Genomic DNA, 27989 nt, shown 5'->3' on the forward strand with positions numbered 1-27989 from the left:
TCACACCTGTGTATATCCTCCTCTTTCAAATGGGATTCTTGAACTAACACTATATCAATCTTTCTTCTTCGCAAAAAATTCAGAAAACCTGTATGTATAGAGAACCATTAAGGCCATTAATATTACAACTCAGAATATTAAGGTCATTCATAGGTATCAAACAGAATTACTGCATAATAAGGCAAAATACAAGTTTGAAAATAAAACTAGTTGAGCCTACCATTAAACCACCCTTTAAACCACCCCACCCCCACCCTTTCCATCACTTCAAAAAAACATAAACACATTCCCATGAACTATGGCAGATCAAACCAAGAACAAACCTTGATCTGACAGCACCCCTTAATATGATCTGTGGCGTCAACAAAAACCTGCACATTACTGAAGCACCAACATTGGCCCCATAATCACATATTGACTAGGTAGTATCTCTATTAAAATAAAGAAAGAAAGAGAGTTAAAGAATACAACTAAAACAAATAAAATAACATCTTAATCAGTAAGTGATACTGTATGCACAATGAAAGCTTCTAGTAACTATGAATTAAGAAGTGAACATTAAAGTGAACAGTGAAAGAGACAGTCTCCCAACCATTTAGAGATTCTCCAATTAGACAGCAAATGTCCAGCTGGAGCTCACTGAGAGTTGGTGGATGAATGGGACCTGAGAAAAACTCTTGCTTCTTCTGGGGAGTATAGCATTTTAGGTTCACCTTGATTGAGAATGACCTTCAGCGTTGCAGGATAAAGAAGAAAATTCTGGATGCCAGCTTCTCTCTTTTCCTTCCTAATTGGCGCAAATGCACTTCTTCTTTTTGTGGTGACCGGAGAAAAATCTGGAAAGAAAGACAGCATTGCTCTGTCGGATGTTTTCACCGGGGTGTGAAGTCTGGCTACCCGCAGAATGAGCTCCTTGTCCGTGTACCGTAACAGTTTAAAGATGAAAACCCGTGGTTTAGCGCAATCTGAGGAGAGCCTTGTGTATAGGCGATGCGCTCGCTCCACTTCAATCTCTTTACCCGCCAGAGACGGGAGTAGGGCTGTGCAATGAATTGAAATTCAGCGCCCCATTCCGCCCCCTTTCCAGCGCTGCACATTCGCTCCTCCATAAAGGCCCAATTTCACATGAAAAACAGTAAAATCATGTAACAAGGCTTTTGCAAAATGGGACGTGCTTGATATATTTAAGTTGATTAGATTTATTCATGTTTTTAAAAGCGCGGAAGAGAACTTGCGCTGTTCCTCAGGAAGAGTATTGTATATGCGCTCAGAAACGGAACAGACGTGTAAATTCATCTTTTAGCGCCTAAACGGTCAAATACATGCAAAAATGCAAAATGCGGCACTTAGTGATTATACTCCTAAACCCTAGTCGGTTATGTAATAAGTGAACGTAAAGAGTTGAGAATGAAAATACGTGTGACAGTAAATTAGATCTGTGCGACTCTTAAAAGTGACAGCGCTATTTTCCTGCTGCTGACTTTGTGCTTTATATTAATCAAACACAAAAGACAAATTCAAAATCACTCTCTGCTCTTGACTGAAGGACTTTTGTAGCTTTAATAAGAAACAAAGGAAGTTTAATTCATACAGTGAAGACTATGCTGTTGTATTTTACATTAGGTTAGTCATTTTCTTTAGTAGGCTGTTAACTGAATAGCTACTTTATACTAGCATTAAAAAAAACTTAAAGCACAGTTTGTTTCATTTGTATCTTTTTTTTATTCTATTGTCGGTAGCAGTAGCAATCTTTTCAAAAAGCCCATAGGGTCGTCCTTTTCGGAACCTTCATGCAATCCAACCAGACGAAGACTGCTGCGCCTGTTGCGATCCTGTAAGTCCACAACCTGTTGCTCGAGTGCGGCTACTCGCCTATCGTGATCTGTGACAACTTTCTTTTGTTCTCTCATCTCCCCTGTAAGAAGATCCAGTTTAGAGCATAGCGACTGAACAACTGACATGTGAGAAGCGAACTCGTTCCACATCGCCGTCAACTCGGTTTTTAGAATCGATTCTAAAACTTATTCTAAAAATCATCGATTTGATAACTTATTGGTCAAGTGAGAAGCCATTAAATCATATTACTAGTGGTATTATTTATGATTTTTCAGCCATTTTAAATAAAATCATCTTAAAATGGCTTCAATTACTCATTGCTGCAGTTGGTCTGATGCTTGCTAGGTTGTTTGTTTCTGTAGCGCTTGGCACCTTAATTGCTGCTTGCAGCTATATTTTTAAAAATGAAATTCTATTTTTTAATAAACCCAAACAAATCTATATGTATGTTGTAGTCTTGTAAACTTTAATGGAAATGTGTGTTGTATATATGTTGTAAACTTTCACTCCCCACAGTTCTTGCAGATAATGTGATTAAATAAATATGGGACATTTTGACAGCCTTGATGCAACCTTGGGGTAGTGATACAACACTTTGAAATATTCTCATCCTTTGGCCATAAAAATAACATTGAATAGGGTCAGATTTTTATTTTTTTTTTCTCCATGAAACGCTGAATTAACAAATGTTTTTATTTTAAAATAAAATCACTTTGTCTATTAGACCCCCTTTATGCATTCTGGGGTAAGTAAATTAGGCATTGTAAGCTGCAGCAACCAAACTGTATAACTCATCCATTTACCCCTTAGAGTAGTTTACAATCTTACATATTTGACTAATTTAGAATTATAGGTCCCCCACATTACTGACCAAGTGTTACGTCAGCCATATTCTTAACCCCAAACACCTCCCCCCCACACACCCGATCCCACTAATTAGAATCGATTGTGCATAATTCAGAATTAAATTGTCAGTGCTTTAAATTGAAGTCAGTTCCTGAATTTGAAATGACAGCGAACAGGATGCAGAATTGTAATTCAAAATTGAAATTAATAAAGTTGCATGGGACATAGCAAAATAACACACATCCTCTTACACAAAACAAAAAAAAAAAATCTAGAAAATGTATCTAAAGAGCCAAGTAATGCTTTTGTTATGAATATAAAAACTTAGCCTAATATAACACACACTTTCATAGTCATTTTTATGTTTAAGTTATCATGGCAAATGAGTTATTTAAGTACAGGACACCAAAAGGCACCCTACAGTGATATTGACCCTCATAATCAAATTACTAAGCAAGCCAGGGACCGGCTCAGACATTTTGAGGGGCAGGGAGGGGCTCAAGTGGAAAAAAAGGCACTTATATTTATTTAAATTTTTTTCTAAACAAAACATTAGATGTATTAGGGGTGTGCGATATTGACAAAAACATGTATCTCAATATTTTCTGGGATTTTATAGATAACGATAATTAGACGATATTTTGCTGAGTGTGTTGTGCTTATATATTAAGGACCACCATGTACGTTGAGTTTTTGATATTCTTCATACTCTGTGTGGTCACGTGACGAGAATGATGCGAGACACTATGATCCAAAAGCGCAACTTTTGTTAATAAAAGTTTAATTTCTTTGTTTAATATAAGCGACATTGTCTTTATTGTTGCTGTGTTTTCATTAAAAAATAAATAAATAAATAAATAAAACAATGAACCACAAACTAAGCATTTGTTTTAAAAGAGGGAAAATACCTTATTTATTTGGGTTACAACGCAAAGCTATATCCGTCTTATTCATTTTGTTAATAAAAGTTAGATGTTTAATACAGGCCTATGTGAATTTGCCATTGTACTATTTTATGGCTGATGTGTTTTAAATAATAGGCTAATAATGAACCACAAACGATCGTTTTAAAGAAAGGGGAAATCCAAAAACCTTTTATTTATTTGTTACAACGCCGATATGTTTAATGTCTTTATTCGTTCTGTTAATAAAAGTTTTATGTTTAATATAAGCTACTTAGTCATTGTAGTAGCCTATTGCTGATGTTGTGTGTGGGATTTTTTTTTTCATTAAGAGTAATACTGAATCAACCTTAAGCATTAATTTTGTTCCAAGAATAGGAAAGATCTCGTTAAAGATCAAAATAAGCACTGCATATGTTAGAATGTAAATAGACGCTCTCGATCTTTCTCTGCCGTATCTTTGCAATGGCTGTAGAAATGGTCTTTAATTCTTGTTTTGGGTACGGCACAGACATGTTACAAGTAATAATATGATCAAAAAGTCATGGCAACAAACAACTTCCTAAGTCAGTTTAAGTTGAAATGACTTTCACAATCAGTTTGATTCAGCTTAATTCATGTTTTACTGTTGCTTGTAGGCTTAGGCTTCTTTTTTCTATAAATTTTAACGAATATACAAATTAATAAAATTAGTTTGATTTATTTTTTGTTACAAAATTTTAATTTCTTTATTTTTAACTCCGCACCCCCAATTTTTCTTGGGCTACACGCCAGGGGGTGCTGCAGCACCCTCAGCACCCCTACTTCCCGCGGTAATGATTCTAAATGCATTTTAATAAACTGAATCATGCAGTGAAAGAACGCGCACTGGTCTAACCTACTAGACTTCCCTATTGCCTTAGCTAAACTTTAGCTAACTTAGATGGGCACCTTCAAGCCCCCTTTGATGTCTATGTGTGCAAAATCAAAACAATCCATTGCGTATTTCGTGTGTAAATAATACCTAAACCCATGAATTGAAGAAATTAGTTGGAGAGCTCTATTGAACACCTGGCAAGCAGAATGTAAAACCTAGAATGTTTCTGTCTATTTTATATTTTATGTAACTTTTAAAAAAAGAATTAGGTGTCATTTTAAAGCTAAGAAATCCAGCTTTCGAATGCATCCAACCATTTTGATCAACTCCTAACCAGTGCGGCGTAGTTCCTCTATACCGGAGTGTACTGCCGGCGGGTGCTCCCTAGTGAAGAAAAAAATAATAATCATATTTTTCAAAATCAATGCCTTGATCAACACAAAATAGGTGTCATTTGAAAGCTGGCCACTTTGATTAACTCCTAAGTAGTGCTGAGTTATTTGCAGATAAATAGAAAAAAATGTTTTCGTAATTTATGAAAAATGTTTTTTTGTGCCATGTACTCTGTCAGAAACATACAGCTCATATGTCATTTGAAAGGTCTCATCGAGTGAAATAAAACAAATATAATTGCTTAGGGTTTTGACTAAACTTGAGTAAGGCATTACTTCAAATTCAAAACAACAATTTCAAAACTGTCAAGGGCTAAGAGAAAGGCTACCTTGGTTCTAAATGCTGCAACTTTTGATTACTTCATGATATCACCAAAAAATTTAATTCACATATGGCACACATGTGGCGGAACATCACCAAAAAGATTTGTTTCTCCTACCTTATTTCTTTCATGAGATATTGAACGTCAAATAAGAATATGAAAAATTTTGCTTAACCACACAAATTTTTTCTTACATTTTATCACCTGTTTCTCAACATGAGAATATTCAAATGCAAAGATTTTTTCCCCTTAAAAATATAGAAAGATTTATATCAAATGATACCTACCTTTTGACGCCTTGCTACGGTTTTGGAGTTATGAGTCATTATTTTTGAGTATGGCACTCAGAAAACAACAGTTTTTAAAATTCCTTCTGGGTGTCAAGAGCTAAACAAAAAGGCCTATTTTATTACAAAATACTGTAACTTTTGGATACTTTATGCTATCACCACAAAATTCAAAACAGATACAGCTAACATGCTGGGGAATATCATCAAAAAAATGAGATATTGATTGTCAAATAATTCTGAGATATTGAATGTCAAATAAGACAGATATGAAACATTTTTCTTGAGCACTCAAATTTTTCTTACATTTTTATCAGCTATTTCTCAGCTGGAGAATGTCCAAATGAAACATTTTATTTTATTTTATTTTTTCCACTGAAAGTACAGAAAGTTTTCTATCAAATGATACTAACCTTTTGACTCTCCTTGCTACAGTATTCGAGTTATGATTCAATATTTGTGCGTATGTCACTCAGAAAAAAAACACTTCAGTGAGGCAAAAATGCCCTCGGGGCTTAAAGGGTTAAAAGAATGTCAAATAATTTAAGAAAATATATTCTACATATAAGGAAATTAAAGGATTAGTTCACTTCCAGAATAGAAATTTTCTGACAATTTACTCACCCTCATGTCATCTAGGATGTTTTTTTATCCAGTCGAAAAGAAATTAAGGTTTTTGAGGAAAATATTCCAGAATTTTTCTTCATATATTGGACTTCAAATGGTCCAAATGTTTCATTGCAGTTTCAAAGGGCTCTACACAGTCACAGCCGAGGAATAAGGGTCTTATCTATTGAAACGATTGGTCATTTTCAAAAAAAAATAATAAAAAGTATATACTTGTTGACTACAAATGCTCATCTTGCACTAGCTTGCCTCACGCATTACATAGTCACATTGGAAAGGTCACGCGTGACGTATGCGGAAGTACTGACCCAGTGTTTACAAAGCGAATGTTCACAGAAAGTTAAATGCCCTTTACAAAAAAAGGTAAAACAATGATATCGGACAATTTTGAAGTAGATAAGACCATTACTCCTTAGACCTTCAAACAGTTTCTCCATACAGTGGAGTGGGATTGGGAGTGGAGTGAATTCAATGGGATTGAAGTCCACTGTATGGAGAAAAATCCTGGAATGTTTTCCTCAAAAACATTCATTTCTTTTCGACTGAAGAAAGAAAGACATAAACATCTTGGACGACATGGGGATGAGTAAAATTTTTATTCTGGACGTGAACTAATCCTTTAATGATCATAGTTAAAATTTAGGTTAAAATTAAGAATGTAATTATTTTGGTTTTGTTAACTTGTGAGGGGATAATTACATTAATTTTTTGTTTGACTGTGTTAATTTCTTTGAATTACAATACAAATAGCCATCAATTTTCAGGGCCAATTAATTTTAATTTATTAATTGACAAGGCCAAAAATTCTGAATTTTGCCCAACCCTGCTTCATGTTATTTTAAGGCCTGTCTGCCTTTACTGTATTACTGCCCATGGATTCAGAGGAAAGCAGCAGTAAAGCCACAGATAAAGCTAAAGAAAGGACACTAGAGGAAATTTAACAGGTCAAAGGTACATATATCTCTTTGCAACAGTATTGTTCTGCCATTGCCCACATTATCATGGACATTGGTCTGGGGTGTAAATGTCGGTAAGACACTTCAAGAAAAATAGTCATTGTGGAACTCTTCACACTGACATTTGATAGAATGAGTCATTTTCACACCTCTTGAGTGGGTATATTTTGCAAAAATGTAGATAAACAAACATTTCTTTGATTTTGTTTTGGCCTTTTGTCTTGACACACTTCATTCCATGTAACATTTATTTATCTTTCTTGTTTATTTTGAGAGATAACTGACCAACAAAAAATATATTACAATTAGGATACAAATTATACCAAACAAAAAAAAAAAACAGGATTCTACCAAACAAAAACTTATGAAGTGTTTAAAAACTGTCTGACCCCCTCCTTTCTTCCGGTGTACTGCCGTCCAATTTTCCACGCCCTTATGATGCTTATAATTTTCTTTCTTAATTAACAAATTGAACTGAACTAAAAACACAAACAAATAATATTTAAACATAAATAATGTCAAATAAAAACTTTCTTAAATGGCTACAACAGATTTGTTTGTTTAGCTGGTTGTGTTTTCTTGACTCTTAAGTTGTGGCATCTGCCCACAGGAAACTTTGTAACCACCACATACAATCTCTCTGGAGGCTATATACCCTCTTTCCAGAAGAAAGAAGTGGGCTCCATAGGACAAAGGATTCAGCTTGCCCCTCTCGGACACCAGCATGCACGTAAGAGTTTGGTTTTACAATCCATCCTCAAATAATTTATTTTTTACTTTCTGTTTGTTAGAACAGCATTATGGAATCATCATTTTTATGCTTTTCTACGTGCTGCATGCATGTTGGCTTGTGTTTACTGATACAATTATGTTGTCTTCGCAATACTGATATTAAATTTAAAGGTGAAGTGTGTATTTTTTGTAAATGTAAAATATTGTATTTTGTTTATTATCATTTGTATGTTCGTTTCCCTGACAAATGTAAACACAAAGGCACTATCAAAACTTTGCTCTGTTTGATTGAGCAGCCCAAACAACCAGAAAATTTTGAAAATTTTCAGAGGAGGCACATTATTATTCAAGATGAAAACAGCCTCTTCCACGACCCTACGTTTTAAATGTCCGACATAGCAACATTGCCTCAAATAGTGTTGTGAGTTTAGGGTGGTATTATTGGTTTGTCTAGTTTGAAATCTTTTGGTCTACAAAACCTACACACCTTTATACTTAATGTTATTCTTCCAAGACCCAAAATTTAAACTCTCCTTATAAGCTTCTTCTTTTTTTTCTCTGTTTTTTCTACATATCTGTTGCTAGAGCTCTTTTAAGATATGCAGTTTCTTTCTACATTCATTTATTCATTCACTCTGTCTCTGTCTGTCTCTCTCCCATCTTTATATCTGCTCTTAGTTGATCTCTCTGCCACTGCTGACTCAAAAACTGGCAAAGCTAAACCTTCAAAGTCCAAACCTTCCTCTACAGTTTCAGTCAGTGAGATCTCTGAAGGTAAAATTTCAGAATAGTCTTAGTCAGCACTCCTTCCCATGGTCCAAAATTAACGTTGTCACACTTTCTGGGTTTATTTTTTTAATTATATATTTTTATTGTTTGTACAGTGGATTTATAAAACTGATACCTTGCTCTTAGTGACAGATACACTGAAATCATTGTCACTTGCTGCATCATACGAGTCAGTCAGTGTATAAAGGCAGCTGTCACAACAATGTTAAGATGCATGATGTTTTTTTTCCCCCTCATAACCATTTTGGTGGCCAATCCAAGGACTATTCCACATAAGTCACTAGACCGTTTGTATGTCTTTGATTTTAATCATCTCTGCCAGACTATTGTTCATATGTTGTGAGCCATGTGATGTTGAAGTTCCTAATTAAGTTACTGGCCAACTGGTTTTATTTACCAAATACAGTTTTTAGTCTTTTGCCCCTTGGCAAGTGTTAATTTTGGACTCTGCCTCTTCATTTCATAAGTAGCAGCCCTTAACTTAGGCTTTGCTGAATTTGCACAAGTGTTAAATGCTTGTTCTCTCTCCTCAGATTATGATGGATGGAAAAGGAGAGCAGACCGAACCCAACCTAAAGGAACGAGTTACTCGGCTCTGGGCAAAAACTCCACCAATCTCATTGCTCGCGCTCCACCAGTTCAGCCAGTGCATGGGCGGGTTGACTGGGCTGCAAAATATGGAAGCCATCGCTAATATTATGCGAGCGAGCTACAGCTGCTGTGAGGACTAAGGCCTGTTTCAACACTCGTGAATATTGTATAAACATATCTTCTTGTTTCTGCGAGGAGCATCCACACCGCTTAATGTAAGCCCACGGCTGCTTAATTGTTCGATAAAGAACAAGAATATGTGTACAATAGATTTTTACAAACCTAACAATTTGTTCATCTTTAAATATGTCTTGTTCAGTTTATGCATCCAATGCCTGTAATCCTTATTTTCAATGGAATGGGTAGATCTATATCCCATATATTGCATCTATTTTTTGTAACCCTTTTGACATTTTTTTTATAGTATGCAGTTTTTAAATATATTCTTGTTTTCTTTTTTATGTGTTACTGTGATTCATACTGCAAGGCAGTGTTATTTATATTTCCTTGTATGTTGAGTATCCCTTTTTTCAGTTTTTTATTTTTCCCTGTAAATGGTACTGACAACTACCACATAAACATATAATGTAGATAACAGTGATTGGGTTGGGCTGAACTCAAATCAATAAATAGTGTTTTGTATGCATAAAATGGGCATGTTTGTAACAGAAGTCTTAGATTCAGAAATTCTCCTGACAACTACATTTTTATTGTACATTTTATACAAAATATGACAATGAGCTTTAATGACATGTTGTTCAAAGAAAATTGTTTGAATGAAAGCAGTGATTTCTGTTTGGGTATCATGATTGCTGAGGTTTCTGTAGCATTCCGGCTCCGAGTTTTGCCAGCATCAGCACACTGAAAGAAACATTTAAAGGTAATAGTTCAGGTAAAAATTTAAATTCTGTCATCAGACTCAAGACACATTTTGGTCTGTTCCTTGCGCAAAGCTATTGCATGACTTCAGAAGACTTGAAGTATGTACAGCAGATGAGGCACATGGGCTACTTTTTTGATAGTACTAATGGAGTTGTTTTGGAGTTTGACAGTCATGGTATTATGGAAAAGCTACAAAAGTTCTTCCCATTCTGTTTCATAGAAGCAAGCAAGTCATACAGGTTTGAGTACATAAATTGAGTGAACTTGCCCTTTAGATTTAAGTTGATAATTGACTGCAGTCATGTGACAATACCTGGTAAACAATACTAATGAGGGGCCTCTGCTCAAACAAAACTGGAGTAAATAAGAAAAAATTATTTTAATAATGATAAACTGCATTTTAAGCTGCAACACATGCTGAAAAAGCACTTGCACAAATAAACTTGGATGGTACCTTTTATTGAAAGGTTGCTATATTCATACCTTCAATATTTATAAGGTACTGCAACGAATACCATGTCATAATTAAAACACAAATAGATTGCGATATACCGGTATTGACGATAACCGTGATATTCAATGCAACAATTATCGATATCATGTTAATTTAGTGTGTGATGATATACACCAAATATTGGCGATAAAATATATAAATACTCCAGCGCCAGTACCTGGTTGACCTCCAGGTGGCAGTATTGCGCCTTAAAGGTCCCATGACATGCTGCTTTTTGGATGCTTTTATATAGTCCTAAGTGGTCTCTAGTACTGTATCTGATGTCTCTTTCCCGAAATTCAGCCTTGGTGCAGAATTTCAGCCACTACGAGCCAGTCCCACAATGAGCTTTCCTTAGGACGTGCCATTTCTGTGTCTATAGCTTTAAATGCTAATGACGAGGAGAGAGGCAGGGCAAGGTGGAGTGTGGGTGTGTGGCCTTAACCAGCTTGCGCTAATGTTGACAGTGGATGTATTGCAATGGCTCGTAGACATGCAGTCGTTCAATCTTTTCAGTTTGACCCAGAATCTGATCCGGATGAAGAAGTTGCAACTCAGCGGCTACAGCAGGACGTCTCCGAATGGTTAGTTTAAAATATTGTGTCTGGATACGGTACTTTAGTTGGTTTGTTTATGTATGCTGTTACAGTTATTATCATGTAGCTAATGCTAGCCATAGGCTCGGATGAAGGAACTAAAAAAATACTTAGGTGTTCATTTGTACATCCAAACACTGAGCAACTGTCATGCTTCGCTCGTTTGCAAGCCGTGATGTCTCTCGAGGAAAAAAAAAATATTGCGCTCGCCTCACACGGTAGTAGCTCATTTTCTCATGGGCGGGCAAAGCAGAGAAAGGGGAGGCAACCTTTCCCTGAATGATGACATAAAGGGAAGATTCCAGATTGGGCCATCTGAGCTTTCATTTTCTCAAAGGCGAAGCAGGATACCCAGGGCTCGGTTTACACCTATCGCCATTTCTAGCCACTGGGGGACCATAGGCAGGCTACGGGAACTCATATTAATGTTAAAAAACCTCATAATGTGAAATTTTCATGCCATGGGACCTTTAAACCTGACATCTGTCAAACAAGACGACGACGCAGCTACTCTGAGGAAATCCATGTTCAGTTATACAGAGTAAGTTGTAATTATTTTATTAGTCATAGAATGGGAAATGTTACATTAACCAGTTAACAGAGGTTTTCTGTGTTCATATATTTAAGTAAAGGTGATTATTTTAATAAGTGCCGTGTTTTCTTTACTCGTCTTATTTTTGTATTTGCAATCAATACGGCCTGTGCGTAGTAACACTTCATTTCTTTGTTCAAATCTATTATTAACAGTTACATGATTAAAACTGATCTTGAAAAACTGAGTGACCACATTGCTATATTAAACTCTGTAAAATGGTAAGTTGGTCGCAGTGCCATGCACTTTATGCCTCATCTACTGCAGCCGTTCTTGATGCACATAAAACTGAATTAGCAGCGCTCTTACTGCATGACTTCAGTGGCGCCGGCGTAACTATAGGTTAAAGAGCTTAAAATACGGGTATATACAAGTTAACAGGTTAAAGTACCAGTTTAGATGTTAATATGGCAACACTTTACAATAAGGTTCATTAGTTAATTACATTAGTTAACATGAAATAAGAATGAACAATACTTCTGCATTACTTATTAATCTTAGTTCATGTTAATTTCAGCATTTACTAATGCATTATTAAAATCGCAAGTTGTGTTTGTAAACATGTGAACTGTGAACTAACATGAACAAAGAACGACTGTATTTTTATTAACTAACATTAACAAAGATTAATAAATTGTGGAATAACTGGTTTTTGCAGTGAGAGAGGCTGAAAGAGATATGACAAAGTGGTCAGAAGTCCAGGAACAGAATTATAATATTTCTGTTTCTTCCCTTTACACTTTTGGCTGGAGTCTGCATGAGTATGTGACTCATTTAAATGATAGCTAAAATATTTTGCTAACAGTCGAGAGCTCTATCATTTACAAAAAATGGAAACCCTGTTTTAGACAAGTGTCTTAGTTACCTTGCTCCAGCAATAAGACCAGCTGGAATGATTTTGCGCGAGGTATAGAATCTCTTTCCCATTATAGCAGCAAGTGTCCCAGATGCAGCTGAGAGAGGGAAAATATTGATGACACATGGTGTAATTCAAAATCACTATTGTCTAATTTTATAAAACAAACATTAATACTGCCTCTAGATCACGGTTTTGACTGCAAAAAATATAATAATTGCACAATATGTGAAAAAATGCCCACCTAAAGACACCCAAATATTTTTGGGATCTTGTGATGTCTGGTAAGCACCAAAACCAGCCAAACCACCAAAGAGCAGCCCTGCTGCCAGGGACGGGACACTGCCTGCAAGACAAATTAATTTAAACATTAAATATACTAAAACACTGTCTTGATTACTGGTATAAAGTGTCATAAGGAATTCAGAGTACAAAACAAGGAGTGTTTTTAACTTTTAGATGTTTATGTTATTATCCAGTAAAAACCTTTTAAAATTTTTGTACAATTATACAACAGTGCTGAAGGCAGGTTTTTTTTTTTTATTGGTTCCAAGGTGTATGACATTTTTTTACTGAATATAAAGGAACAAAATAAATGTGAAAATAAGTGATAGAATTTTGTTTTGTTAAAAATGACATAAAGGTGGTGCATGTGTGAGGTAAAATCTGATCAAGCTGGTGTTTAGCTAATCAGTTTTTAGCCAGTTTTCCAGTCTGACAAGTGCCAGCCAACCAAACCAGCTGACAAGCATTGACCATCAAACAAGTTTGGCTCTTAATCCTGTAAACTCTATATAGGCCTACATGATAATCTCTTGATCTTTCTCACTACCTGCTTTTACGTATCCTAGGACTCCTCCAGATGCTACTAGTGCTGCGTACCCATATCCAGCCCAGTCCACTGCCATTTTCAACACCTCAACACACATACAGAAACATTTTAAATATGCACAGCTTGACAGTTTAGAGACAGTGTGCATGAAACTTGCACAAACATACACATACAAACACATGTGGTTTACGGGGACGCTCCAGAGGCGTAATGTTTTTTTGTTTTGTTTTATATATATATATATATGTATATATATATTGTACAAACTGTATTTTCTATCCCCTAACCCTGACAGAAAACTACAGGCAAACACAGTTTAGTTTTTGTGTTTTTAAGCCATTTGGTTTACGAGGACACAGAAAGCGTCATCATAAACAATGTTTACTTTGTAATACCAATACCATTATACACACAGTGTCCTTATAAACCATATATTCAAACACACACGCCTGCTGCAGATAGTTGATATCAGATCTGCGCATGACCGGTTCATTTCTGTTGTCAGCTTTGAGTGCACAGACTGACACATTTTTTTTACACAAAACACTGAATGGTGTTACTAGACAAAGTCTATTCTACATTCAGTACACTACTGTAATACAAATATTAATAATAATACCGCTGCCTGAGAATCTGTTCTGGCGAAAGTCCTTGCCTGGTGGTGCTCGTGAGGGTCGACTTGTTATGTGAGCACTGCGTAAACGTCCTCAAGCGCCAATGAAAACTTACGCTCCTGACGTACGTGTCGCAATGTGTCTCAAGTTGACTTATGGGAAATGAAGTTAACTTCAACCCTCCTCTCCCGTTTCACCAACAGAATTTATGTATCGTGCACGACTTTCCCCACCACGGAGAAATACTGTGAATTTTATACAACACGCACACACATATGTGTGTACCCAGCAAACACAGAACGTTGTGAGGACGTCGCCAATTCGTCGTCCTTTGGTCAGCGCGACATTACTTTATGGCGACGTCGTGGTAAAGTTAAATTTTTTAGAATCTTGGCTAACGTCCCAGAAACGTTGTGGGCACGTCCTCAAAAGACGTCGCAATTGTTAGTCCCATGAAGAACGTTGTAGCTACGTGGTCAGCTGGTCTCATGTTAACTGCGGAGCGTCTGTCTGCAGCCCACAAAACCCAGGGGGCGTGGTTGGACCAGATCCAACTCCTCCCACCTTGCATATACCTAAACCAGAGCCGGTGGCTGTGTTCGAAATGGCATACTTGCTTACTGCTCACTGCCCAGTACACAGTGCATACTACCTACTATTTTTTAAAGAATAGTGTGTGAAACAGTATACAATAAGCAACAAATGTTTCAGAGTATTATGCTTAATTGTCACATGAAAAACACAAACATTAATTCAGCACTGCTGTCAAGGTTGTTACCTTACAAACAAATGTGCTAACTATTATTTTTACAAAGGCTTGTTAAGAAGGCTTCATATTAGTGAACAATGCTATATTGCCCAATTGAACTCATTTCATAATTGAAGAACTTTACATAGGCTATTGGACTGAACTGAATGAGCTGATCTGTCTTTAATGATATTTTTGGCAGTTACACTAATTGGAAAAAGTGATATATTCTAGTTACACTAAGTGCAAATAATGATAAATTCTGTTTACACTAAAATAGCAGCATTTTCTTTAGCAACAGGTGAGTAAATAGTAGTTAGGTGGCTGATTTTGTATGCAATAACATATTGAGTGTAAATTATCATAAATTTTATTTGATGAAAGCCACTTTATTGGGACAAAAACCTACCTTCAGCTAAGCACATTGTATTATTAATGAGGCGTTTAATTTCCACTTTCAAATATTTACTTAATTTTATATTGAAAATAAATGCCTTTCTGATCTGGTATGTGATGGGAAAATGAGTTGCACGAGTTTGACAAAAGGCGAAATCGAACTCGGATCGCTCGCATTAGCAGCACACATCTCGTGTCTTTTACTCACTGCGCCACTGATAATACAGAAATGCATGTGTTTATCGCAGCCAGGCATTGGTGGGTGGAGTTAATGTAAATAGCCTCTGCTAACAAATTGGTCTGTTTGTCCTTAGAGTAAATACATCGTTCTTGTGCCTGACAGCGGAATTGAATTCTGTTTGCTTAATTGAAATATTAATTTTATTTATATATTATATTACTGCAATATTATTATTATTATTTAATATCTTTGAAACAATGTGACGTCATTTGACTTGATCGGAAAAGTGCCATAGAGATTAAAGTACAATTTATGTCCTACTAATGATATTGTTTTTAGATGCACAGAGATAGTTTAGTTTACATGTATATACGTACAAGTGTAACATTTATGCTAATTACTATTCCCCGCCTCCAGTTCACTCAAGCGTTTGAAGGTGAAACGTCACATGGAGCGCGTTGCATTCTGTGAAACAGTAGTAGTATCCCATGCAGCGTCTTCAGATGCATACATCAAATTTCAGCAAATGTAGCAGGTATGTCATTTCGAACACAGCCATAGAGAGACAGAGTTGCGACAACGGAAGTTCGGAACGCTCGATCGTCACGTGATTCACGTAGAACTCAAATAGTTCCAGGAAGTTCATAGCGGGCAATTGGATTGAGTTAGACTCTAACTATTAGAGAGACAGAACTGCAATTTTTGGTAATTAGCAGACTATGAAGTAATTTCTTTACATTATTTATATAAATAATATATAAATGTATTCGTAGACACATGTAGTTGTATCACTGTTGTTTTTAAAAGATAAAATCCGCTAATATTTGAGGATTAATGTGGTCAGCTATCCTTACCTGCAATGTTAACTTTTGTTATGCACTTATTTACATACTATAAAGCAGTGGTTCTCAACCGGTACAGGATGGGAGGGGAAAAAAACTTAAAAAAAAAAAATTGCAAATTTGTTTTATCACTAAACTAAATTTAGTGATAAATTTAGTAAATTTAGTGATGGTCAATTGTCAGCTCTCTTGGTCGTCAGGTCGTGTGATGTATGTTGCTGAACTGTATTCAAATGTTATAAATATAAAAACACCACATTTTGAAATTTAACTGCAGTATGTCAATTTAGTTTATTTGTGTGTGCTGCGCTCATAGACTTTAGAAAACGGCGCTCATTTGTTTGATTTCTCCTCGAGAAGCTGCGCAAGCCTCAAAAGTTTAAGGTCCTTGCACCCTGACTGAGTCCGAAACTGTCGTATTCGTTTTTTCATATTCGTCATTTGGTGGCTCTCAATTGTCAAAAACACCCCTCAAAATATTTGCTACGGATGCGAAAAATCCTGTAAATTTAGCAGTGTTAATAACAGAAAACGGAATGAAAATAAGTTAAAAAACAAACAAAAATTACAGTGGCATTCACTATAAACATTTATTATAAACGCCCAGACTAAATATTTCAAGCAAAACTGAAACTAGCGGCGTGGTAGTTACAGTGCCCGTGAGCAGGAGGCAACACTGGCATTTCTTCTCCTGGAAAGTGGGTTGTTGTCCCCCTCCGTACAGATCACGTTCCGGTAGAATCCCCCTCGGTCGCGATCGCGTTATACTGTTTCAGCTATTAAAATAGTTCAGTTTTGTATGTAATGGCGAATTTTCGAAATTTCGTTTCGTTTTTTTATTAAGTTAATTTAGAAAAACGTTTGGAGCATTTTTTTGTTCGTTAGATAAGTTTATTCTTTCTTAAAGTAACGACCAAGCAGCCAGTGGCAGACCGGCAGGCTGATTATAGCCATGTTTGATCAATTTAGCCTTCTCAAATCATCACGACTTGCCTAAAATACGATCTATAGATATACTAAAACAGTTCAAGCACAGTACCGCGGGAAGTAGGGGTGCTGAGGGTGCTGCAGCATCCCCTGGCTCGGAGCTAAAGAAAAAAATGGGGTGCTGGGGGTGCGGTGTTAAAAATAATTCAATTTAAATTTTGTAACAAAAAAGAAATAAAACTAATTTTATTAATTTGAATATTCATTAAAAATCATAGGGGGAAGCTTAGGGCTATAATGACAATAAGCAACAATTGTCGCGTGACGTCACCACGTCCGCATCAGTCATTGAAGATTTAAAAATACACCAGGCAACATGGCGCAAAAACGCATTTCTGATTTTTTCACGAAGCCCAAACAAAATAAAAAGAGACCGAGCCTTGAGCTGGCGGATCAGTCGGATAAGGAAGCAGACCTGGTCCTGGAGCCTATGCCTAGTGGGCAGCCAACCAGCAGCAGCTGCAACAGCTCCTCCAAAGCGACCACCACATCAGCCCCGGATCTGGGCCCTGGAGCCGCACTAATTCAAGTTAACATGAACGTCGCCGCCGCCGCGGCAGTACCACCAGCACAAAATACTAGGGTTATTGATTTGGTCGAGGCAATCACTCCCCACCAACCAGCCGACTTCATTTTTCCTGGAAGGCAGTTCGGAAAAGAAACATTTTCTCGTTCATTCAATACAAACTGGTTTGACAAATGGAGGTGGCTGCATTACATTGAGGAAGGTGATCGCGTTGTCTGTTTTAACTGTGTGAAAGCAGTGGAAAACGTCTCATTAATGAAGATAATGTGAGATTTGACAGCAGTTTTGTAAAGGGAGGCTTCACAAACTGGCGGAAAGCCACAGAAAAATTCAACGAGCATGAGAAGTCTAAACTTCATTGTGATGCCATTCAAAAAATTGCTGCCGCTGTTCAAAGCACCCCAATTACTGCTATTTTATCTGATGCTGCCCGCCAAGCTCAAGCCACAGCAAGGCATGTTTTGGAGCTAATGTTCAGGTCAGTGCTCTTCCTGGGAAAAAAGGGGGTGGCTTCTCGGGGTGACAGCACAGGTGATGGCATTTTTTATGAACTGATGCTTGAACGTACATACAATCTCCCAAGAGAGAGACAGTGGATTGAGAGGAGAAATAACTGGCTCTCGGACACAATCCAGAATGAAATCATTCAACAGTATGCCTGCGCAATTCAACGTGAGATTGTATCCCGTGCCACAAATTGTCTGTTCTATGGACTCACAGCTGATGGTACCACAGACTCCAGCACAATGGAGCAATTCTCCTTGACACTGCAGTATGTGGATGAGAAACTGGAGAGTCACTCTGATTTACTTGGATTTTACAGTGCCCCTGACAGCAGCGGAGAGACCCTGTTCAAGTGCATCAAAGATGTATTTCTCAGGCTGAACATCCCAATTGAGCGTCTCCATGGATATTGTTTCGATGGAGCTTCTAACATGTCAGGACGGTTTTCGGGTGTTCAGGCATGGCTAAAAAAACATGCCCAGAGTCCCTCTTCGTCCACTGCGCCAACCATTCACTTGACTTAGTTCTTCAGGAGGCTGCACGTGAGGTGGGTCTTATCGCAGATTCGGTTAACTTTGTTCAGGGCGTAGCCGTGGTAATCCGTGAATCAGCAAAACGCAAGGATCTCTATCAGTCCATGTTTGGCTGTGATGATGTAGTTACCTTACTGGCAATATGTCCAACAAGATGGTGCATACGAACAACAGCTATCAAACATGTGTGTAGTGGCTACAGAGAAATCATCAAAACACTGGAGCAGCTTAAGGAGGACAGGAGTGTGAGAGGAGATATCAGAGCAAAGATCAGCGGCTTGCACAAGCAAGCAATGAAAGCAAAAACCTATTATGGCCTCCTCTGTTGTGAAGCAATATTCGAGCCATGCGAGTCGGTGGCCAGGAGTTTGCAGCATGCCAAAGCCAGTGCACTGGGTGCCCTTAAGTGTGCTGAACTGCTTGAAAGACGCATGGAGGCCCTTCGGGATGATGCAGTGGTGGATAACATGCTACAAACTGTATCCTCAGCAGGACTTAAAATGCCAGAAGAGAACAGGATGACAAAAACCCCAACCCGCTATCGACACACAGCAGAGCCAGAGGCAGAAGCAAAAGTTGCACAACACTCATTATGGAGACGAGAGTTTTATGAAGCTGTGGACTTGGTCAGAGCAGAAGTAAAGAGGCGATTTGATCAAGATGGTATGAAAACAGCAGCTCTCAGAGAAAAACCATGACGCAAAAACGACTGACCCACCTTGCTCTGATGCATGTTCATGGAGATATTTTGGACAGTTTGGACATTGAGACCCTCATGCGTGACTTCATCAGCATCAACCTGGAGAGAAAGGCCACATTTGGAGTTCTGCATGCAGGCAGGCAGTAAAGGTAAGACAATTATGTTTCTTAATTGTAGATTATGGCTGATAGGTCTATGTGTATGAGTTAATTTCTGTGTGCTGTTGCCGTGCAGCCTGCAGTTGTATCTGGAGATTGCATGTGGAGGATCGTAGGGTGATGGTTAGGCTATACCAATAAAGTTTATTGGAGTACATTCAGTAATGGAAATGGGGTGGACCCTAGCTTGGGGGTTGGGGGGTCCATTTTAGATAATATTTCACATGTATTCAGTTATAAAAGCCTTAATAATCTATGATAACATTAAACAAAAAAGCAGCATTTTCACGTTTACAGACTATTTAATGAGGCTGAGAAGTGGCATGAATGCATTTAAAATCATAATAACAATGTTATGAAGTCAGTGTTTTAAATATAAAGTTTTGAATGAAGAAATACTACATGATTTAAATAACTTAAATGATACTTTAAAAATGAAACAAACTGTCAGTAGGTGGCAGCAAATCACTGTTTTTGTCACTGAATTGTTCGTTTAATGATTCGTTCAAACAGTTGATTCATTCAGGAACAAAGCGAGTGACTGTTTTTATGAATGGGTAGCTGAATCATTGACTCACTAGATTCATTAAAAAACGCAGGTTCATTCATAAACGAAACACCGTGTTTGCGTGGAGATGCTCAGCGGCTCAGCTGTGACTTTGTTTGGAATTGTTCCTTTTTGACAAAATAGAGCAAAATCAGACAACAGCTGCTATTTCAGTCTTTTACTTCCAAATGTCATATTAAATTCATTGTTACTTTTAGATTCTTTGCAATTTTTTGTGTAATTTACAAGAAATTTCTGATATAAAATTGTTTATACTCTCTCTCTCTCTCTCTCTCTCTCTCTCACTCACTCACTCACTCACTCACTGACTGACTGACTGACTGACTGACTGAGATGTCGCCAGGGGCCTGAAGTTGTGTACTTTGTGTTCTGGAGATTTTGTGTTTCATGCTTTGGCTATAGGAATATGCATTAATCTTATTTTGTTTTTGTAGTATTAAGTACAAAACAAAACAAAAAAACGTTAAATTAACAATTCTTCCTGATAAAACATGAGTTAAGTAAAATCTATTTGACTGTGCAAGTAGTTTTGAATCATACTGATTAAAAAATATATATATATAGTTGCCATGACTTTTTTATCCTATTTTTCCCTGTAACACGTCTGTACCCAAATTAAGAATTAATGAGCATATCTACAGCTATTACAAAGAAACCAAGAAAGAGCAATAGAGTCCATACCTCAGCAGCAACTATGTCGCATTCTGATCTTTAACGTTATCTTTTCGTGGATCAATGCTTAAGGTTAATTCAGTATATAATAATAAAAATAAAAATAAAAAGTTACATCAACAATAAAATAGTACAATGATGAAGTCGCTTAGCTTATATTAAACGTAAAACTTGAACAAAACGGATAAACTGATGACGTGTAACCGCGTTGCAACATAAAAATAAAACGTCTTTGTATTTTCCCCTTTGTGGCTCATTGTTATTATTATTATTATTATTATTATTATTAATAAATAAATAAATAAACATATAGGCCCACAATAAAATAGTATCATTAAGAAATTCACTTTTAATTAAACTGAAGAATATTAAAATAATATTAAACTTTGTTAATAAAACTTCAATTACAATTTTGTGTATAAAATTTGTAATGCAAATAAAATGGATTTCCCCTTTTAAAACGATCGTTTGTGGTTCGTTATTATTAAAACAGATCAGTCATAAAGTAGTACAATGGCAAATTTGCATTTATTAAACATGCAACTAGGCTACATCTTCTTCAATTTGTTAATATTAACTACTTGCTAGGCCTACTTGCTTTGTAACCCAAATAAATAAGGTTTCCCTTATTTAAAACGAATGCTTAGTTTGTGGTTCATCATTATTTTTTTTAATGAAAACACAGCAACAATAAAGACCAACTCAGTTATTTTAAACGAAATGAAACGTTTATTAACAAAAATCTTCACGCCTTGAGTTTTCCCTCTTTTCCTCGCTTTCCTTCAGATTTAAATAAGCGCCGTGAGCGTTTTACTTTCACTTTCAAATTAGGGCAATTCGGTGTCAAGCAGTTGTTTGCTTTTAGTTCGTTTGAGTTTTCTCTCTTTCCCTCACTTTCCTTCAATTTTAAATAGCCTAGTTTGAAAAAGCACCGTGCACATTTTACTTTCACTTTTAAATTGGCGGTTCTGTATCAAGCAGTTGTTCGCTTTTAGTTTGTTTGTGTTTTCCCTCTTTCCCTCACTTTCCTTTGCTTATATAGCTTATAAAAGCATCGTGCGCATTTTACTTTCACTTTTAAATTAGCGGCACTGGCATCAATTGCTTGAATTCAATTCAAGCAACAACAAAATACAATGTATTACATATAACATATAACTTTTACTAAAAAAATGAATAAAAATAAACCATGATATGCCTAATATAAAATAACAAATAGCTTACTGCTGCTTGTATAAAGTTTAAATATGTATAGAAAAACTAAAAATCAGTAAAGAATGAGGAACAAATAATTATGAAATGTAGAAGCAAAACGAATAAGAATGTTTGGAGGCACTGACGCCTAACACCTTGATGCAAAATAATGAAAACAAATAAATAAATACATAGTTTAAATAAAATAAAAAGCAGCAAATACTGTGTAACCAAATAAATGAGAAACGAATGTTTAAAAAAAACGTCTATTATTACGTAGATTAATGGCAGAAATCAACAGGCTTTTCAAAATCCAAAATATTTTTTTAAAACAGGCGTTTTTACATTTTCATTTTGAAACTCTTCTGCCATCGTCTTGTCTGTCTCACCTCACTGTTCTTGTCAGTCAGCTCGATTCGCTCTCCTCACGTGATAAATTAAATCTGATCTGTGATGCGCGACTGTCGTTCTTTCGGTGTGCTGAGCAGCCACGTTCAGTTTTAATTGTAGTGTCCTCTAACTGAACTAAAATAATTGTATTACTATTAAAAAATCAAATCAAATCAAAACGACGGTGGGGGACGGTGCCGCAGTGGACAATTGGTATCACCGCCAACACCGTCTATCGCAGCAAGCGGCAAGCCTAATGTCCAGCTGAACTAAATTGATTTTATTTCTACAAAAAGGCCCTGTAACACCGACTACAGGACCAAGCCTGTGTATTGCACACTTATAACTTCGCTACTGGCAAAACTCTCCGCCTCCCCTTCCCTTTTTTTTCCCTCAGTATTTTCCCTTGTATTTATTCCAGTTTATATGAAAAGGTTCATGTAGTGTGGATTAAAATGCATATACAGAGTAAATACGTTTCACTAAACATGTTAAAAATAAGTTTGAAACAGTTGTCGGGAGCGCGGTGGTCGTGACGCTGAAGGCGAGCAACCTTGGTGCTGTAGTTCATTCATAGCCTAAGTTTAGCTTTTCAGTTCTGGCGCTTTTATTTAGGCTTCAAAATTCATCAACGTTATATTATTTTGTGAAGATTATCTTGATGGACAAAACGTGTAAGTTTCATGAACAATGATTGAACACAGAGTTTATTTTTTGCGATAATCCAAAAGCCTATGGAAAAATCCCATTGGCTTTTTGTCGAGGGAACCAGTTTCATGCTAACAGCCGATCCGCATACAAAGTGACGTCATCGTTCCCCCACTCTATGGTGGCATAAAGACCGCCTTCTCTGATGCTTGATAGACACCCTTTCATTAGCATGTTGAACTGAGGAAAAATAAATGCTGAACTACATTCAAAAATGAATAAACATTTGAAAGGGGAAAAAAAAATCAACTTTCAGTTTAGCATTTCCTTTAGCATTTTTTTTATTTTTATTTCCCCCAACATTCGTTAAATTTATTTAATTATTTATCTCATTGATCGCCACATTTAATTATTTATATATTTATTTATGCAGGAATATGTTGATTAATTAATTAATTAATGTATTTATTTGCACATTTATTTATGTATAATTTTGTGAATTTATGTATTTATTTATTTATTTACGTATTTATTTATTTATTAGGGCCCAAGCCAGTAAGGCGCAGGGCCCTCTTGATTTCCTAAGGATTATTTATTTATTTTTATTTTTTCAACCTTCTGGGGGTTTTTGGGAGCCTTAACATACTAAAAAACTCTTGAAAATTGGCATACACATTGGAATCCCATTAGGACGCTGCAGAGACTGGAACCCGGGCGTGGCACAGGGGCTCTACGGCGCCCCCTCGAACACAGTCTGAAAACTTGATGTGTAGCTCACACATACTTTCACGTGTTCATATGAAACTCGGTACACATATAGATCTCATTGAGCCGAACAACTTTTGTGCTCTATGTCATAGGCTCCGCTCAACAGGAAGTCGGCTATTCAAGGCTGTTTGAAAAGCGCATGCTCTGGAATTTGATATACTCCTCTGAGGATTTCCAACCGATTGCCACCAAACTCGGTGAACATGATCTCAAGACATTGGGGATGCTAAATTCGAGGCGATGAAATTATGGCGAAAATGAGAGCCAGGAAATGTCTAATAACATCCACATACATTGTCTGATTTTGATCAGACTTCAGGGGTTTGTTCGTTGTACGATGCCGATCGAACAGATGTGACTATTATGAGTAAAAGTTATAGCGCCACCAACTGGCACCAGGAAATGTGTTATTTTTGAAAATGCTTTGAATTCAGCGTCTTATTTTTACCCGATTTGCTTCAAACTTCATCAGAATAATGACAAAACACTGCCGATGTAAAACTGTGAAGGGAATATTGATATCTAAAATATTGTTGCCATGGTAATATTTCAAAGTTGAATATTCTTTTCCGGTGATTTTGAGGCAGATAACATGCTTAGAATTCCATGAAACTCAATACACATATCCGTATTAGTGATAGATAGACACCGGCAAAAGCTCATAAATGGGCGTGGAAGAGGCACTCTATAGCGCCACCTTTTGTAAAAAGTGGGAGGGTTAGTTTTAGCTACAGACACCAAACTCGGTACATAAATTGTTCTTATTTAGCCGGACAACTTTCTAATTTACAGTCATTAGCTATGACCAACAGGAAGTCGGCTATTTTTATTTTAATGTTTGTTTTTTAAGAAAACTGGCTGTAAACAAATTCATACTCAGAAACAAGAAACAAGTAGTTCACACCAAACTTTGTCAACATGATGCCAATATACTGAAGATTTTAAATTGCGTGTGTATATATATATATATATATATATACACACACATAAATATATATATATATATATATATATATATATATATATATATATATATATATATATACACTTTTTAAATAGTTATATAATATAAAAGTATTGGTAACAATTTACATTAAGGTATCTTTGGTTAACATAAGTTATTACATTAATTAACATGAACTAAAAAGGAACAATATATTTTAAAATCATTTATTAATCTTATTTAATGTTAGTTAATACTAACATTAAAAATATTAATTTTATGTTAATTCACAGAACATAAACTAATGTTAAGATACAACTTTAAATTTTAATAATGTATTAATACATTTTTGTCTTTATTAACATTAATAAATATTATATAATTATTGTTCATGTTAACTAGTATAGTTCAAGAACATAGTTTTTAACATGAGTTAATTCAACTAACAAACTAAGTATGAACAACATATGTTTTACTATATTTCTTTGTGTTAGTAAAAAAATCTTTATGTTAGTTCATAGTACTGTAACTGATGTACATTAACCAGAAATTTTAATTAATAATGTAGTAGTCATTTTTGAACATATCATGAACCAAGATTCATAAATGGGACCCTGGACCACAAAACCATTCTTAAGTCGCTGGGGTATATTTGTAGCAATAGCCAAAACTACATTGTATAGGTCAAAATTATAGATTTTTCTTTTATGCCAAAAATCATTAGGATATTAAGTAAAGATCATGTTCCATGAGGATATTTTGTAAATTTCTTACAGTAAATGTATCAAAACTTAATGTTTGATTAGTAATATGCATTGCTAAGACCTTCATTTGGACAACTTTAAAGGCGATTTTTTTTTTTTCAATATTTTGATTTTTTTGCACCCTCAGATTCCAGATTTTCAAATAGTTGTATCTCAGCCAAATATTGTCCTATTCTAACAAACCATACATCAATGGAAAGCTTATTCAGCTCTCAGATGATGTATAAATCTCAATTTCGAAAAATTGACACTTAAGACTGGTTTTGTCGTCCAGGGTCACAAATGCTATAAAACTATTGTTCATGTTAACTTCGTGTTAACTTATATAATGTTAAACATTTGATGAAAAGTGTTACAAAAGATTTACAGATTGTTCTTTATGTGTGTGTGTGTGTGTGTGTGTGTGTGTGTGTGTGTGTGTGTGTGGCGTGTGTGAGAGATAGAGGATAGAGAGAGACTAACATTAATAAAAGCTATATAATTGTTCATATTAATTAATATAGTTAATGTTAATAACTGAAACATTATTGAAAGTGTTACCAAAATTTGATATATTGTTGTGTGTTTGTGTGTGTGTGTGTGTCTCTCACATTCTTGATAGTTTGGATTAACCAAACTGCCAGAGGGTTACTGTAATGCATGTGCCCACTGGGCACAGTTTTCCTGATGCCACCGGGGTGGCGTTTGCACTGACGGCTTGGGCCCGCCATCGCTGCTTGCAGCTATATTTTATTTATTGTTTTTGCAGGTTTGGTCCTCCATATGGTCCTCCATACAGTATGTTTAATGATCCAGTAAAAGTTATTACTGTCAGATGTAGCCTTTTCAGAGTTTCTTTCAGAAAGTAAATTACCTGAAAGAGACTGAAATGTTAAGTAAATGTAGGAAGAGCTCAATAATAACATGTGCTGAAGTCTATAAATGAATTTGAACATGGATGTTTTCAGTAACTGCTTTAAAAATATTTTGTAATTTTAGATTTGCTAAATATGTCCTGAGTACCAAAGGAAGTGGAGACGACGATGAGCAAGGGTTGTTGCCTTAGTGGAACATGATAGCAGATCTGAATCCGAGGGGTCAGTGGAGCCAGCCTTGGTGGGTGAGGGCAATCCCCTCACGGAGGGATCAACACATGACAAATTTCATCCCATACTATAACAGTCGAACAGCATCACTTCTTGAGTGTTTTAATAAACAGCTGGGCTGTCACACTTACAGGGGGAAAGAACAGGTATGCCACCAAAAATTACTGTGAATGTAGTACAATTCTCATTTGATTTTTATATGATCGTTAATGGGTTATGGAAGTAATGTCACCTTCCATGGAAATTTGAGTACTTTAAACACTTAATTCAGCAGGCATGCAAGTTTTGGATGCAAGATATTGTTTGTTTGTTAGCTTTGATTTCAGATAATAGGGTCCTCCCCTCCCTGCAATTCAGGTCATGACACCATTGTCATTGTAAGTAATGCATCAGAACTTAAGTAAGCTTTCAGATGATCATTACCCTCGTCATTGTAGGGGAAGCAATAAAAACTTGGTAGTACAAACAACAGGGGCACACCCGATGGCGTAATTCAGAATTTAATGTAGTTTTCCAATTTTCCTTCACAAATCCAATGAACAGAAATGTTAACATTTACTTTCAAAGTTGAAATCCATCTCTAGAGTGTAATGAAAATAATCTCTATCTTCTGGAATAAGGTCTGATTGTTGCAGAGTTTGATAGTGCAAGTGTAACAACAATATTAAAGTCATTTATATATTTTGAGATATGAATTTCAAAATTATTATAAATTGTTTTGTTGTATTTTTCCACAGGTGATAACAGGCTTCATGACAGTGAACATCGGTCGGTATTAAGGTGGTGTGCTTTGATCTATCTAGAGTTGATGGATCTTCTCTCAAATCTTCTCTCATGACTGTGTGAACAAAGTCATGCACAGGTTTATATTTACCTTGCATTGTTTGTGTGTATTGCTGCATAATATTTCAGTAAATTATATATATGATTGCCACAATAATAAACCCAGCCTTTGATATTACTTGAATTCAGGATTTAACCTGTCACACACCATTATATCTCCTTATATACCTGCTTGTTTTCTTGCTCAGAAGTTTTATGATGTCCGTACTAACTCGGACAGTCAGCCAGACTTGAAAAGAAGTCATTCAAAGCTACACCTTTATGTAATTCAAGGTAATTTTGGCCTTGTAACATTAAAAAAATATCTTGTTCCTTGTCTTATGTCATTTTTATTGGTACCCTTTATCTATTCAGGGGACATTCTCTAAAAGACTACCTGTCTTTATCAGAGATGTCCTGTTCACGTTTACACAGTTACACACCTGGTTAAGGGTCTTTCTCAAGGGCACCACAGTGGGATTGAAGAGGGAGCGGAGAAATGCTGTTTTTTCACAGCTAAAAAAACAGCTAAAATCTAACACGCAATGCAGAAAAACT

At 36.1% G+C, this 27989-nt stretch overlaps 3 protein-coding genes across 9 annotated transcripts in view; 2 read left to right on the forward strand and 1 right to left on the reverse strand.

Annotated features, from left to right (window-relative positions):
* The window catches only part of mak (male germ cell-associated kinase), a 79350-nt gene extending 69550 nt beyond the window's left edge, over window positions 1-9800 (forward strand). For 2 of the 6 annotated variants that reach the window (XM_058764872.1, XM_058764870.1), the window contains exons 13-15: window positions 7636-7755; window positions 8436-8531; window positions 9080-9798. In XM_058764872.1, the coding sequence (XP_058620855.1) occupies window positions 7636-7755; window positions 8436-8531; window positions 9080-9240 (377 nt within the window). In that variant the 3' untranslated portion in view covers window positions 9241-9798. Of the gene's footprint in view, window positions 1-7635; window positions 7756-8435; window positions 8532-9079 lie in introns of all 6 variants that reach the window. The other 4 variants (XM_058764873.1, XM_058764876.1, XM_058764875.1 and 1 more) reach the window with 4 other exon arrangements.
* Window positions 9801-9821: 21 nt separating this feature from the next.
* Window positions 9822-14465, reverse strand: tmem14ca (transmembrane protein 14Ca). Its single transcript, XM_058764877.1, has 5 exons — window positions 14008-14465; window positions 13389-13473; window positions 12801-12902; window positions 12566-12653; window positions 9822-9998 (listed from the first exon to the last, which is right to left on the reverse strand). Exons 2-5 carry the CDS (start codon window positions 13462-13464, stop codon window positions 9941-9943), a joined length of 324 nt encoding a protein of 107 aa, XP_058620860.1. The 5' UTR covers window positions 13465-13473; window positions 14008-14465; the 3' UTR covers window positions 9822-9940.
* Window positions 14466-17998: 3533 nt separating this feature from the next.
* Window positions 17999-27989, forward strand: LOC131533362 (uncharacterized). 2 transcript variants are annotated; one of them, XM_058765664.1, is made up of 3 exons: window positions 17999-19568; window positions 26503-26755; window positions 27347-27989. In XM_058765664.1, exon 1 carries the CDS (start codon window positions 18647-18649, stop codon window positions 19415-19417), a length of 771 nt encoding a protein of 256 aa, XP_058621647.1. In that variant the 5' UTR covers window positions 17999-18646; the 3' UTR covers window positions 19418-19568; window positions 26503-26755; window positions 27347-27989. The 2 variants fall into 2 exon arrangements, with proteins under 2 accessions (XP_058621647.1, XP_058621648.1); XM_058765665.1 differs by having other exon boundaries at window positions 26503-26623.

The sequence above is a fragment of the Onychostoma macrolepis genome, chromosome 24, assembly GCF_012432095.1.
Source record: "Onychostoma macrolepis isolate SWU-2019 chromosome 24, ASM1243209v1, whole genome shotgun sequence".
NCBI classification, from domain to species: domain Eukaryota; kingdom Metazoa; phylum Chordata; class Actinopteri; order Cypriniformes; family Cyprinidae; genus Onychostoma; species Onychostoma macrolepis.